Below are 15,439 nucleotides of genomic sequence, written 5' to 3' on the forward strand. Positions count from 1 at the left end.
CAACATGAATGCAGCGTTTTATTAGCAAAGATACATTTGTGAAATAATATATAAATGTTCACAACCTTGATGGTGGCTTACTGGCTTATAGGATAGCCACTAAGGTAGCCATGTACAAATACAACTGAGCTGAAGGATTCAATGTGCCTTCCACATGTATGTTTAACATGTATCTCAGTGTTGTATGCACCATACAAGAATATAGGCTTTATACCACCCTAGCTGCAAATTAATATTCAATTCAATTTAATGCAATATTTTCAGTAGGGATCCCTGCTTCGTCTCTCTTTCAGCTAAGGGGTTTTTGGCCTAAAACAACGTTGAAGAGCCCTGCTCTAAACAATACCAGGACAAATATCAACCTGATTTCACCAGGATCCCATTTTCATTGAGGGGCTGGAAAAGTTCCCATGACCAACTCCGTCTCTGGTTGCCACTTATCCTCCATCCAATCAGGAGCCTGTACGTGCTTCAAAAGGCGTTTCCTTTCGCGTGTTTCTGGGTCTGAAAGGCCCTTTGAGGGAAGATAAGTTTGAAGAGGAGCCGCGGGCAGCAACACTCCCTCACATCTCTTCTGGAGCGACTTGGTTCAAAAGCGGACAAACTTCCACATCTCGGTATACGCACTCACCGCGGGGTTATGCTTTGAAATCTTTTAATGCCAAAGTTAAAGACAGTCTTTTTTTTTTTTTACAGTCTGGCGTTCGGGGAGGACTTAATTATCCGCCCGGTTGATGATATTTCCAGCGGGCATCAGTGCATCCTGTCCCGGGGAGAGGTTGGCGGTAACACCGTTTGACTTGTGCAACACACTCGAGGACCAAAAACAAATAAGTGACAAGGAACAAGCAGTCTGGGAGTATTTATCTTTCGTAACCTCCGTTTCGGTTGCTGGACTTTTGCAACTTTATGCTTGAAATGGTTGGCAGGTTAAACTTGCCAAATGTATGTGAAGGAGATCCACTGGATATGAGTTACAGGGCTGATAGAGGACTTGACAGCCCGGACTCCGGGTTACCCCCGAGCCCGAGCCCCAGCGCCTGGCTGCTGCCTGTGTGTGCGGATAAAGCCGGGGGCGTGAGCCCGGTGTCTGAAGACGAGGGAAAGGACTCCCTGGTAGGTAACACTACCAGTTACCTGACTATGCTGTGATTCTGCAATATATGAACCCGAGCACTTATTTTAAATACCAGTATAATTGATAAGGAAGGATTGGCATACTTTTCGAATATGTGAATTGATTTTTTTTTCTTTTTTGCTTAAATTCTTTTTTGTTTAAATTTTTGTACGTGTTTTTCTATTTTAGTTTTATTTATTTTTCTGCCTGTAATTGTACGTTCATTTTGCTTTTTTCTGTTTTCCGTTTTATTTTATTTACATATTCAAAATCTATTTTCAATCAAACATTGCAATATTCTGGTCTTGAAATCCTGCTAGTTTCCACAAATGTTGAATTAAATATAATGTATTTGCATTAGAATCAATGTTGGGACTGCACACGGGAAGTTAGCTCTGAAAAGATTACTTCTTACATTTGATTCCATGTATTGACTGTGGGGCTGATTTTTGCATTGCAGGTTCCAGTTTTACCCACAGGATCTTTCCAGCATCTACACCCATTGTCCTTTGGGGAAGGCATAGCGCTTGATCCATTGCCGCCCAAGGAAATAAGGTGGGTTGCTTTGATGGGACTCCCTGTTCCGCATTAGACCTGCTGGAGGAAATGCACAAAATATCACACCATGAGGACATGCAGGCTGTAGTATTTTTACTCAAATATGTACCACCAATAACTGCAAAGTGTGTATGCTACGTAAGCAAACAGGAGAACAGAGGACTTGGACCTGCCCTTGACTTTAAATGTAATGGATGGTTTGTGCAGGTGGTATGCAGACTAGTTACACTCTATTGTTTTTCACCAAATCACCAATCGCCAAACCCTTACCCATTTCCTCTTCCATAGATACACCTCATCTGTGCACTACGACTCGGACCGCCATTTCATCCAGGGTGTGGCCCTGCAGCCTACGGGCCAGGGTCTTGAACACTGCAGGCAGACCATCATGGCTGTGCCCCACAGTACCTGGCGCCACTACAAGACACAGCTGGAGTTCCAGCCTCGCCATCGGCCGCAGCACTTCAAGAGCACCACCATCGTCTACCCCAAGAAAACCAGCGCCCTCTTCACCACGGAGCTGAGCTACGACTGCCACCGACTATCCAAACGTTTCCTCTCCAGCGTGGAGCTGGAGACAGCTGGTCGCAGAGAGCTACCTCAGTGAGGGAGGGGACAGGCGGCTGGAGACACACAGCCCCTACACTGTAGCTCCCTCCATGGCTGTCTGCCATTGACCTGCTGTGTTGTCTTTTTGCAGTTGTGTAGCCTATTATCTTTTTTTTTAAGTACCCTTCCTAAGCTGTGGAACAGGATGCACCTGTTCTGTGATGTTACAGATATCAGAGATAAGAAGACATTGACAAAGTGGCTAAAATATCCATTCAGTCCATGCGTCAGTGTTTTATATTCCTGCCAATGGACGATCTATCAGTTGGAATGGATATTTCATTAAATGCTTCACTTTGCAGTTTGTTGGTTTTCCAAAGGCATGCTTCTATTTGATTTGTTTTTACTGGCTGTGGAATTGGCTCATATGGACTGGCATGAGAAGAATAATTATTTGCCCTCAGCGGAGTCTCTCTCCTCATGTCACACAAAGTTAGCCAAGGATGCAGAGTGATTGTTTTTAAATTTGAGCGATGAGGCCTTTGTAATCATAGAAGAGTTTCTTTTAAATCTGCTGACTTGGAACTGGGTTCAAAGCGACAAGGCAGAGGAAAGGAGTTTGGATGCATGCTAAGATATCACTAATTTATCCACACTGCACAAAGGATGTGGTGAAAACGTGTGTTTTGTTTCCTCACAGGGTGTTTTATATTTTCCTACACAACATAGACACAAGCTAAGCTCTTCCCAAGCCTTCTCTCTGGCCACTGTCTGTAGCTGCAATTTCATTATAATGTATTATGTAAATGTTGGTAGATAACAGAACTTTTCTGATTGTTGTGCTGTGTAAGCTTAGACCAGGGCTGCCAAATCCTGCTCCTGGAGGGCCACTGTCCTGCATGTTTTAGGTTTCTCCATGCTCTAACACACTTGAGTCTAATGATTTTCAAACCTGTGACAAGCTTCAACTGCTTGATAACGAGCAAATCATTAGATTCAGGTGTGTTGGAGCAGAGCAACTTAAAACATGCAGGGCAGTGGCCCTCCAGGAGCAGGGCTGGGCAGCCCTGGCTTAGACAAACTGATTAAGCAGGTCATATAGATGGATCACAAGTGTGGAGTTTACTAAGAAGTGGATATTGTTTTCAATATCACTCACTTAACTGTTGAAATGAAGGAAAATAACAAACTGCATTTCAATGCCATCACTTTCTTTGGCTTGGACTCAATTTCTATTTATTCTGTAGGATTTTTTTTTTTTTTTTTTAGTTTGAGATTTTAATCGGCTGTTTAACGGGTCTCTCCACAGTCTTGGCAAGGGATATTTTTTTAGTAATGCCCTTTCTGCCTTATTGATATGTGTGTTGATGCTTCGTTTTTATCAGTTACTCATTCAGTGTCAGTTTGAAATAAAATGTTTCATTATGTTGTATTTTACGAGAAGGTAGTCCTTGTCTGTTTTTTTTAAAAAATGATTGCAGACCGAGGCAGTTTTGACCTGCAAAATAACAAAGTGACAACACTTGACCACAGGAATGTCATTTATAAAAGCGGTTGACAGTGTTTCTGGATGATGCATACATTCTTTGGAGGAGGAGAAACGTTTTAAGTTTTTTTTTTTTTTTTATATATACCTTTTTATTTTATGCTTTGATATTAAGTGGGTTATGCTGCTGCCCTACTGTGCAACAAATATTCAAACAATAGGAAAACAGTGTGCACTTTGATTTTGGGTGAATTGTCCCTTAAGACTCCTCACAAGGACTTTTTTTTTTTTTATTGTGCTGCTTGAATGCCCTCCTGTGGCCACAGAGGGAAGGTTCGACAGATTCTCTAAAGATTTTCTCTTGACTTTGCGCTACACCATGGAGACACTGAAAAATGGGGATTATTAAGAGAACATGCAACAGAACCAGTATCAAAATTACACAAAATAAGCAGAACAAATGCAGCTGCAGTCTTTAGAAAACAATGTAATCTGGGAAAATCATTCTAGGGGTCACTGTGAATGATTAGGGTGAATAAAAAAAAACAGCCAGCAGTTTGTGCTTTTTATTTATTCTGCAAAAAAAAGACAAGTTAAACATTACAACCAACCATAATCTCTATCTTATGACCACTGCGTTTGTTCTACTGATTGGCTTGAGGGTGTGTAATAAATAAGTGTGTGCTTGTTCCATGAGTTTCCTAAATTTCTGTGCCAGGGGGGTTTTCTCTAAGATGCCTCCACTAACGGGAGTCCTGATCAGAGCTGAGGAACGGTAGGTATTGGGTAACCTCTTGCATCATCTCGGTGTGTTTCACTTTTTGTCCTTTACTACACATCTGACTGACTATTGCACTGATGCAGCTGCTTTTCACAACCTATTTAGTGTGGAGCTTCAGCCGTTAAAAAAAACCCAAAACAGTTTAACACTGAAGATAGAAAAACCTTGCACTTTCATTTATTGAATTGTATCCATCTTGTGTTCAGTTTATATGTAGTATACATCTTTTATCATAGATGTGAGAAGATAAATGCTATTTGGTGCTCTAAATGAAATTAAAAATATATATATATATTTACTATTTATCGACTGTATCAAATTTCAATCAGAATGAGGCTTTTTGCCAAGTAGGTTTTCATATGTAAGGAATTTCCCTCAGTGTTTGGTGCATAATAAACATATTAAAAGGAAATAAGAAGACAGCGATGCCTTTTGGACAACATTGGGATTGTTTGTCTCTCCCTACATGTGTGTAATGAGTCAGCAAGTTCTTCTCCACATATTATCATGTGCTTTAGTGATTTGAAAGCTGCAGGAACAATTTTAACATTTAATCGAATCACACTCCTATCTGTAATTACATTTCAGATATCCACAACAGCATTCCCATCAGTACAAACGACGTCACATTTGCAGTACTTTTGCCATGTGTATTGGGCTTTCAATTCTAGATATCCACAATTACATTTCAGATATCTAGAATGAACGTTCTGGATATCTGTAACGTAATTCTTTCCATTGAAATTGCGGTTGTACATATCTGTACAATCAGAATTTATTTTGGATAGTAAAAATCACATTATGGGTATCTGGAATGGATTTTCACTTGGGCTATCTGATATTCTGAATATAGTAACCATTTGATTTGAGTTATCTGAAATGGGAGTTTTCCTAAATTGACTAGGAAGGATTAAATGACAGATATGTGCAATCAGGCGCGTCGCTGGCTGTAACCCAGAAGTTAGGGTCCTTTTCACACGGGGGTTCAAGGGTTTTCTCCTCGAGACATTTTTGAAATCGGGCTGATGAAAATGCAATTGTGACATAGTTTGAGAAGGAAAGGAAAGGCCAATGGTCATGTGTGACTCCCGTCGGGGCAGGTGACAAGTTAATGTTTCTGTTAAGAAAGGTCAGCACAGACCCCAGCAGCAGAAGGAGACATGAGAGCAGCCTACAGCCCCAGAAACACTGACACGCACCGACCTGACGTCAAGTGGACGGGGTTGAATCCACTGCAGGTCCTAAAACTGTGTAAACCAGAAGACATCACTGCTCCGACGGACGTTTTCTCTCCTGGCCGGTGTTTGGGTTTAACGAGTGACCCGTTAACTGACACTTTTACCACGGTTGCCATAGTGACGGCAGATGCGTAGCTGCCCTCGTGGATGCCTCTATGTTTAGTTTTTCATTATAATGTTAAACATAACGTCCCCTACCCGATCAGTCTTTATAGTTTTGTTTGAGTAAACGTGTCAGTGGCTTGTTGTTACGGTAAACAGGAAGAGAACGAGTTCCTCCTCATGATTTCCATCTCGAATTCATTTTTATAAATTCATCATTTGTATTTGAACCCTACTTGTGTAAACACGTGTGCGTACCTACCACTTTTTTTTTTTTTAAGGAGATTTGTAGTCATGCCGTTGTGGGAAAACAAATTAAAGTCGAGAGATTAAATCGGTGCACCACCAGCCAAGTACCTCACAGGGGCACTCAGCTAAAGTCTCCAGTTAACATGGCCACTCGTTAAACCGAAACACCGTCACTCAGTCTGCAGTTGCAAGTTTGATTCTGAAGTTATCTCTTGTCAGTGCAGACACGTCATAATTTTGCAATTTTCACTGCTACATTTGTATCTGCTGCAACCACATACAAGTCTAATGCCCAGGGCTATTTTCACCATCTTTACGTTTTGTTTTTTTATTGGATGGCAGAGAGGTCCGGGGCTAATGCCCAGGTCTAACAACGCGCATGTGTGCAATAAATGTCCAGTCTAGTTATCATTGAAACCCGCTTGCCATAGAAGAAGTACCTTTCCCTACAGAACCTGAAGGCAGCATTGCATGGAGGGGCATGACGTAGATTTAAGTAAACACGCCTGCATTTTCCCCGCAATGTGGACTGAACATGGACTAAAGCATCGTTGTTTATTATTGTTCCGAAGTAAACCTAGCTAACCTCATATCTGTGTGCGGCTGTCTGGGATTTTACTGCGTGTATCCAGTTTGTTCACGTGTTTGAAAATAACGCGGTAGATGTCAGACGACAGAAGCTTTGAACGGAACTCCACTCTTACAGCTTGAGCGCGTTAGCTTGTGATGCTAGCTGGCTAACGTAACTCGTGCAGAATGAAGACTTCTAACAGTAACACCTCTGTCATGGACATGTTTGAAAAGGGAAAAGTCTTGAAGATATGTGCTCCAATGGTTAGATATTCGAAGTAAGTGTTTTCTTTCTACAATGGTAACTCAGCTATTACCATAGATTTCGGGTTGTTGTTGTTTTTGCAGCTACGTTATGTGAAATTTAGGGGGAAACACTTTTAATTTATCATATACATATAACTTTAAGCATTAAGTTGTCCTCATTTTAGTACTTCATTATACTGTGTTTTATTTACTTATTTTTTGTTTGTTTATGTAGTTTTAAATCCTGAATTAATTTACATTTTGGTTACTCAGATATGTCAATACATTTATAATTTTTTAACAAATCAAATAAGTGTGTAAGAAATTATAATATGAATTAGATAAGGACAAATGAGGAATCACTTTTATTTCGTCAGATTCTTGTTAAGTACTGTTAAGAGAAATTGGTTGAGTTTTGAATTTTTAAGAATAATAATCAATGACTTGAATAAATAAATAAATGTATGACAGAGGAATTATGGAGAAGGGGTAAGATTAAATAAGTGTATACTTCTTCCCACTCCTTTTCAGACATGTCAAAAAGAAAAAAGATTCAAGGATGTGTTATTCATGTATGTCTATGCTTTCTAGTTGTGTAATATTACTTTCTGTATGACCTTTTCTGTTTTCTTTTCTGCGTGTTTGAAATCATATCAAACATAAACATGATATGAGATATATTCTGGATAAAGCAATCCTTTATTGTGTGTCTGCTGCACACTATGCTCAATAGTGTAATTTTTTTCTCCATAGGCTTGCGTTCAGGTCCTTGGTGAGAAAATACAACTGTGATATCTGCTTCACCCCAATGATAGTTGCTGCGGACTTCATGCGATCTGTCAAAGCCAGAGACAGTGAATTCACAACCAATGAGAGTGAGTGGACAAATTGCATTATGAGCTGTATAGTTCACTACCATAATGTCTTGCTGCACCATGCAAATCACTTTCACACGAAGATGTTGCCGTAGGATGAATGTGTTGTGAGCTCTGCAAAAACTGCCATATTGCTAATAATCTTGAGAAATTGTAAGACTAAATTTTTATTCCCATTGTTTGTTATTCCCTTTTCTCTTCAGGTGACCGTCCCCTGATAGCGCAGTTTGCTGCCCATGATGCCCAGACTCTGGCTGATGCAGCCTGTGTGGTGGCACCTTTTACAGATGGAGTTGACCTCAACTGTGGCTGTCCCCAGAGGTACAGTTACTGACAATAAGTCCTGATACATTTGACCTCTACTAATTTAATTAAACTAGTAGAGGTAACTAACTCTACGCATTTTGATTTCATAGAAGACCTAAAGCATATACTGTTTGACTTATTCATTTCCAATAGAATAATAAATAGTAACTGAGTGTTACTGTGTTGGATGATTCTACAATAATCTATTAAATCCTGTGCCCCCAGAACATGCTTCGAGATGGTTATTAATCTTTTTTCTAGGTTGTTTGATTAGCTTTGATGTTGTGTTTTCAGATGGGCTATGTCAGCTGGGTATGGTGCATGCCTCATCAACAAGCCTGAACTTGTGAAAGACATGGTCAGGCATGTCAGAAACCAAGTGGACAATCCAAACTATACAGCATCCATCAAAATAAGGTATTAAAACAAACAAACAAACCTGAAGGCAAGAGTCTTGGTTGTTTCTGATCAAATTACAATGATCTGCGTTATGTTCTCCCTCCTGCACCCTACCCAGCACCACTCTCGCCTATATCAAACAGAGTATTTCCAGTAAGTGAAATCATGTCGGACACAGAGAATATCATGTTGTGTTTCAGCATGATTGAAAGAGAAACTCTTTCTCTTTACACCCATACCTGATTCTCCTGACACAGTCCAGGGTTCATATGTGAAAGTAGCGATAGAGCTCTGACAAGTTCATTTTTCAAGTATAAAATGTCCCGCTCAGTATTCTTGGTCACAGTAAAACATTTAATTACACTCAGACAAATTCATTTTTCCCTGTCCGAATATATGTAATTACATTTAATGCTTAACTATGTCCCCCTGTGTTAATCAAATCAGGTGAGAATAATAAGTATAACGACAAAATAACTTTGCCCCTCAGAATTCACAAGGACCTAAGGCGGACAGTGGATCTGTGCCAGAAGGCTGAATCAGCAGGTGTGTCATGGATAACGGTCCATGGCCGCACAGCAGAAGAACGCCACCAGCCAGTCCATTATGATGCCATAAAGACAATCAAAGACAGCGTATCTATCCCTGTCATTGCCAATGGGGACATAAAGTACCTCCGTGATGTGGAGTCCACTTACCAGCTTACTGGTGTCGACGGTAGGTTTGTTTTCCACAAATTGCACACTTGAACAAGTACTTTTATTAATTTAGGAGAGATGCATAAGTGACTACTCCTTTCAGATTTGTTTACTTCTTGTTTGTTTGGATTTGTCAATTAGGTGTGATGGCTGCGCGTGGGTTGCTTGCTAACCCTGCTATGTTCACCGGCTATGAGGATACTCCTTTGGAGTGTATATGGGATTGGGTCGACATCTCTTTAGAGCAAGGCACTCCATTCACCTGCTTCCACCACCATCTTATCTACATGCTGGAGAGGGTTACCTCCCAGCCTGAGAGAAAGGTGTTCAATTCTCTATCCAGTACCTCAGCTGTAATAGATTACCTCCAGAACACATACGGGTCAGTGCATGATCTGGGAACATGAGCATATTGAAATGTGATATTTTTGATTTTAATATTTTTAATTCATTTTATTTTTATGCTGAATAAAACTGCAAAGCTATAGATGTATGTGTCACTGACGTCTGTCTTCTTTATTGCTACGTTCTCCTAGCTGTACGCCCATAAGGATCACAAGAATTTAAATCAGTTTCATCAATTAAAAAAATCCATGGACAACAGTATTCTCAGTCATCACTATAAAGGGTATTACAACTAGCAAGACATCCTTTTATAAAAAAAAATAATTCATGCATAAAGTTTTTTCATTGATTCTATGTGAGAAAAGAATAGAAAAATTACAACTTGAGCGTCTTGCTTTTTGGAAAGAAATATAATTTGTACTTTCTTTATTAACTGATAACGTAATGTGTTGCTATTTTAGCAGCAGAATTAATATAAATACTGAGACAATTAATGCTAAACCAATTATCAAACAGCAACTTATTTCCCAGCCATGTTAATGCGGGATAACCCAATATTAACCTTTTTTTTTAACACTGACCTTGAAATTGGTTTTATTTTGGAAAGAAAAGAAGGCCGGAAGCTAGGTCCTGAACGCAAGCTGGCTGGAGCGGAAGCGACACAGGAACAAGGCTAATGGAAAGAGGATGGGACATCGAAAAAATTATCGCTATGTGATTGTACGCCAGTGCTACCAGATGTTACTGCGCATGTGTCATACGCCAACGCTCAGACTTTTTTTGGTGTCCTGACCTCCGACCATTGGCATTGCAGCAACACAGGAACAGGAAGAAAGAAGAAGGCATTACAAACTTTTCCCTAGTTGTTTTCTCAAGTTAGTTTATTGCTACTCTCTTTTAGTCCGTTTTTTTCAGCGATTTACCGGTAAGTCGTGTTTGCCTAAACTCCGTATGAACGTAGATACTTAACTAACGTACCCTTTTGCCATTTTAAAACGTTTAACGTTAGCTAACTGTTCGTCAACCCAGCATGTACCAGCATACCTTTTTAAATCATCGTTTGCATATGGTAACAGAGCAGTGGGTTTATGATGCTGAACAAGGGCGGATGATGAAAATAGTTCGTTATTAAAAGCGTATGCACATGTTACCGCTAGATATTTGCCTCTAATAAGCATATAAACACTGTTGTCGTTGTCGCACATCGGGTTTGGCGGTGGCGCAGTTTGACAGAGTTAGCTGTCGACTTTGAGTTTACAGAAACGCTATGTGAACTGCAAACAGTGCTTAAGGAGCTTAAGTTGGCATTTTTTCTCAACTGTGGCTGTATTGTTGTCTAAGTGCTATGCGTGCAGCCTAAACCTGAGTTTTGTATTCTTTATTTGTTTTGCCAGAGAGGCAGGGCATTACCTAGTTCCACCTGTTTTTTCTGTAAGCTTTCCTATCTATCTTTCTCACGTTATTTTCAGAGGACCTCACTAGAGATGACGCTTCAATGGACGGCAGTGGCCCTCTTTCTCTACGTCGAGATGGGCATTCTTGTCATCCTCTGCTTACCCTTCATCTCAGCCAGGAGGTAAGTCAGAATCATACATTCAGTTCAATTTCATTTATAGTGCCTAATCACAACACAAGTTATCTCAAGACACTTTACACATAGAGTAGGTCTAGACTACACTATATATATGATTTACAGAGACCAAACAATTATGTATAATAATATTAATATTTATATACAGTGTGTATATACTGTGCACACAGTGGCAACGAGAACCTTCTTTTTAACAGACCGGAACGTCAAACAGACCCAGCTCTCTGTCTTGACTGGTTGTGGGTGGAGAGAGAGAGAGAGAGACAGACCGACAGACGCACTGACCTGGGGATGCAAGCAACCAAAGAATTAACATTAACTGTAATAATATTTATTGTGCTGCGAATATGACTAACAAGTTAAGCCAGTTAATATATTATAATTATATGAATAGTAGTAATGATTTCAGTTAAGATGATAGAAATATGAATAATAATCATTATGGCGTTGAATACACGTGGGTCAGGTTTGTATTACCACAACATGATCTAATAATCAGCACAACAAAAATATAAGGACTGGGTCTGCACATTTCTGTGACATATATATTGTCAATTCCGGTGATCTTTCAGAACATTGTGATTGTATGTTAGATAACGAGTGACAGTGACCTACTGTAACATTATGCCTGTCTCATGCTTGGGGATCTTTGTGTGTGGTTACAGGTGGCAGAGTATTTTCCAGCTGAGGATATGGAACTGTGTGGCGAGGTTCTGGAACAAAGTGTTTCTCACAATGATCATAATACTCATCGTTCTCTTCCTTGGTAAGTGAAACCCAAAATGTATCAATTTTTTTTTTTTTGTAACCTTGTAGATACTATAGGTAAAAACTCTCAAGGTGGACCACTATAGATGGTGTGAATGGTTGAGTCTCGAAACATCAACAGTGTGCTGGGGGGAATAGGGCGTACCATTGAATGCTGTAACAGAAACAGAAAAATGTATTAAGATGGTAAATCGGGGCATTCCATCAGAAATAAATTGCAAACTACCCACTTTATACTAAGAAGACTGCTGTTTCTCAACTGATATACACAGTGCACAATATGAAAACCTCCAGAGATATAAAGAAATGTTTACCCTAAAATAAATTAAATATTGCAAATCTATTTTTTATGGACCAAAAGTATTGGACGTTTTTTGTTAGCTCTCTGATAATAAGAGAACCATACTATTTGGTTGGCTGGTCGTCAAAAATATGTCAACTTTGAGGGCCCCAGTCCCCAAAAAGGTTGGTAATTCAAGTCAATCAAACCATATTCTAATATATTTAGGGGGAAAATTTAATTCAAAGGTCCCAGTAGAAAAAAAGTCACTTTTTTTTCATTGCTTACATCTTTTCCTTTAGATGCAGTGCGTGAAGTCAGGAAATATTCAGCCAAAGAACTTGGCACAGATGCCAAGCTGCAACCAAACATGTTTGATCACCTGCACATGAAGCTTTTCAGAGCCCAGAGGAACCTCTACATCTCTGGCTTCGCTGTCTTCCTCTGGCTGTGAGTATTTGCTCTCTGATACCTGAATAACATATCAAAGGTGTTTTTGGAACCCGTGTCATTTCATTGTCTTTTTGCAGGGTTATGAAGCGAGTGATTACATTGATTAACCAACTGGCATCAGTGTCTGGCACCACGGCTGCTCTTCAGGCGCAGGCTGATAATGCTAACAAGGCTGCCAAGAAATACATTGAGGACAACGAGCTGCTGAAACAGGTAGGCTCCACATGTGCAAAGATTCAAAGATATCACCGTTGTTGGATAGAACCCCAACTGTAAAATCTACATCAGGCAATCAATAAATCTGACAGTACTATTAACTAATGAAATGGATTTGTATTTACCTTACATATAAAAGTTTAAATTTTAGTGTCAGATTTTAGGTGTTGGATTTTTTTCCACTGGCTTGTCAAGATTCTGTTGAGACATGGTGAGGCAGTTGAACACGCTCTCAGTTATTTTTGGTAAGATCATTGGGTGTTATTTTAGTCTCTTGGCATCAAATCCTAACTACCAGACTCAGAGTTTGGTTCATGTTTGAGAAACCCTCACGCTCAGTTTGAATTCCCTCATTAATCACCTCTAGATGTGGTCCCACACTCTAAATGTTTTAAAATTTGAGTTGCACGTTTTGCTGACGAAGAGCTGTGTTTCATGTACTCAAGGTTTATGTTATTTGCTGATTTCAGACTCTGATGGAAGGGAAGGGTGATAAAGCTACCGCAGAGGGCATGGAACTGTTGAGGAAAGAAGTGGAGAAACTGAAAGAAGAACTGAAGACCTCAGGAGATGGTTAGTATCCATGTACATGTGCACATGCCAGCTGTAACGTTTGTGTATCTTTTACACGTTAGTGTTATTTTTATGTTCTGACCTCTAGGAAAATTGATGTAAGAACCAAAGACTTTAAAACTTGTCACTTGTAAAGATAATGAGAATGCCCTGTGCTGACATGTGCTTGTTTCCTCTCCAGCCATGAAGAATTCCCAGTCAGAGGCAGATATAATGAAGAAGCAGACGGATGGCCTCGCCAGGGAGTACGACAGACTGCTAAAAGAACATCAGGAGCTCCAGGTGATGCTAAGTCTTTAACACAGCAGGATAATGACTTGTTGGGCCATTCACTACATAGATTTAACAATTTCAGGGAGCGAATTAAACTCAACATCAGGCATGTTGGAGGCAGGGCCATAATTCACAGTTTAAGAAGCCTGTCCATTTCATCATCAATTAGGGCCTATGTTGTTGTTGAGACATTGAAAAGAAAGATTGTAAATTATAATGAAGAAAAACTAATCCATGATCTCAACTAAAGGAGCACATACTAGTTCAATTTACACTATATACATTTCATTACATTTTTTACCATTATTTAAAAAACGTTTAGTAATAACCTCAGTGCATTAATGTGGCTCACATAATATCATAATATAACACATTAACTGATATTTTCTTTTCTTTCCTTTTTTTGTCTTTTCAGAATCTTCAAGACAGTGGAAACAAAAAGGACGACTAGTTATTGTAAAATCTTTAAAGATTTAAGTGTTTACACAGTAAAAGAGGCCACTGCGACACATGCTTTACCTTGTGTAACAGTGCATACCACAAAACCAGGATTGACTCCTCTGATATCAGCAAAGACATTTGCGTTACTTTTTGCTGATACCAGTAATGGTTTGAAAGCATGGCGTTGAATTTCAGCTAGGGCATCAGACTGGCTTAAATAGTGAGTACTATTTGATGGTTTCCTGTTTCTGCCTGGCACAGTGGGACTTAGATGATTACTTTTTTAAGCGCAAACTCATATAAAGCAGATTAATTGTGCAAGACAATTGGAGGGAGTTCAGTCAGTAATGGACCCAGGTCTTATCACAGAGCACTTAATATGTTAAAGAAATATGCAACAAGGATGGATGTTGTTTTTTTGGTTTGATTTATTGTTTCCAGCCACATGCACAGGGTAGAGTGAAGTATCGCTTTTATGAATGTATTTTAGTACCGATGGTTTGCTTCTTTATTTCTAGCATGGACATCTGCCGCACCCTCTTTGTGCTTACCAACAGTATGTAAATTCACTCAGTGCTTGCATGGCCATGCATATGTAGTATGCATGTACAGTTGCACTTCACACATTTTTGTTGTATTCCAGCTTATGATCTGTCTTTTTTTATAGCCACAGTGGTAGTGAGTGATAATGGTTCCAACCAGTACATAAGTTTTGCTTTGTTTTGGTTTCTTTCTTAATTTGAACTTGTAAATGTTGAAGAAAATGTGACGTACTGTGTGGATGGATAAAACTGAATATCTGTAGGGATAGAAAATTGAAATCAACCACTTATGATCTTAAGGTGTAAAATGTAATAGATTAAATCTTGGTCAAAGGTAAGAGTTACGACATGTCTTTTGTTTGTTTCTGAGAGCCAAATTGTTGTGTATTTGCTGCACTGTGTGCTTCAAGCGTTCATTTTTTGGTTAGTCTTAGTTACACCAGGAGTTGTGCTGTATGTGTTGTGAGAAGGGGCTGTGTGGTTTTTGTCATAGTTCCGTTATTCAGACAGTCTTTTCATGGTGAGATAGGGGCTGAGATTGTAAGCACCAGATGCTCCAATGATCCCCATTTTATAATGATAAAATAATTATTGAGTTTACCACAGTTACTGTGCAGTTCATAAAGTTCTTAAAATGCCTCTTCATGTTGTGTTCAGAAGAAATCAGCTGGAAGTGCCTTTTAGGTGGATGTAGTACATTTTGTCTAATAAAGATACAATTCTTTATGCTGTGCCTTGTTTTGAATAAATAACTCCAACACATAATTTCATTGGATATTAAAA

General features: G+C 39.4%; 2 protein-coding genes across 2 annotated transcripts; both read left to right on the forward strand.

Moving 5' to 3' along the window:
- The first annotated feature begins 582 nt into the window (after positions 1-582).
- rflnb (refilin B) lies at positions 583-2,379 on the forward strand. The gene is made up of 3 exons (XM_083914110.1): positions 583-1,116; positions 1,578-1,672; positions 1,964-2,379. Exons 1-3 carry the CDS (start codon positions 910-912, stop codon positions 2,280-2,282), a joined length of 621 nt encoding a protein of 206 aa, XP_083770236.1. The 5' UTR covers positions 583-909; the 3' UTR covers positions 2,283-2,379.
- Positions 2,380-6,614: 4,235 nt separating this feature from the next.
- Positions 6,615-15,383, forward strand: dus4l (dihydrouridine synthase 4-like). Its single transcript, XM_083914206.1, has 13 exons — positions 6,615-6,928; positions 7,650-7,771; positions 7,975-8,092; positions 8,372-8,494; positions 8,967-9,193; positions 9,316-9,578; positions 10,989-11,095; positions 11,776-11,876; positions 12,461-12,608; positions 12,689-12,824; positions 13,298-13,400; positions 13,582-13,682; positions 14,089-15,383. Exons 1-13 carry the CDS (start codon positions 6,837-6,839, stop codon positions 14,122-14,124), a joined length of 1,677 nt encoding a protein of 558 aa, XP_083770332.1. The 5' UTR covers positions 6,615-6,836; the 3' UTR covers positions 14,125-15,383.
- The last annotated feature ends 56 nt before the right edge of the window (positions 15,384-15,439 follow it).

The sequence above is a fragment of the Echiichthys vipera genome (genome assembly GCF_963691815.1).
Source record: "Echiichthys vipera genome assembly, chromosome: 5".
Taxonomy (NCBI): Eukaryota; Metazoa; Chordata; class Actinopteri; order Perciformes; family Trachinidae; genus Echiichthys; species Echiichthys vipera.

Excerpts from the sequence above, each read along its gene's own strand:
- dus4l (XM_083914206.1), top strand. The coding sequence starts at position 6,837 with ATGAAGACTTCTAACAGTAACACCTCTGTCATGGACATGTTTGAAAAG. Across the intron at positions 11,877-12,460 it reads ACTCATCGTTCTCTTCCTTG|ATGCAGTGCGTGAAGTCAGG; the intron begins GTAAGTGAAACC and ends CTTTTCCTTTAG. Across the intron at positions 13,683-14,088 it reads AAGAACATCAGGAGCTCCAG|AATCTTCAAGACAGTGGAAA; the intron begins GTGATGCTAAGT and ends TTGTCTTTTCAG.
- rflnb (XM_083914110.1), top strand. The coding sequence starts at position 910 with ATGCTTGAAATGGTTGGCAGGTTAAACTTGCCAAATGTATGTGAAGGA. Across the intron at positions 1,117-1,577 it reads ACGAGGGAAAGGACTCCCTG|GTTCCAGTTTTACCCACAGG; the intron begins GTAGGTAACACT and ends TTTGCATTGCAG. Across the intron at positions 1,673-1,963 it reads TTGCCGCCCAAGGAAATAAG|ATACACCTCATCTGTGCACT; the intron begins GTGGGTTGCTTT and ends CCTCTTCCATAG.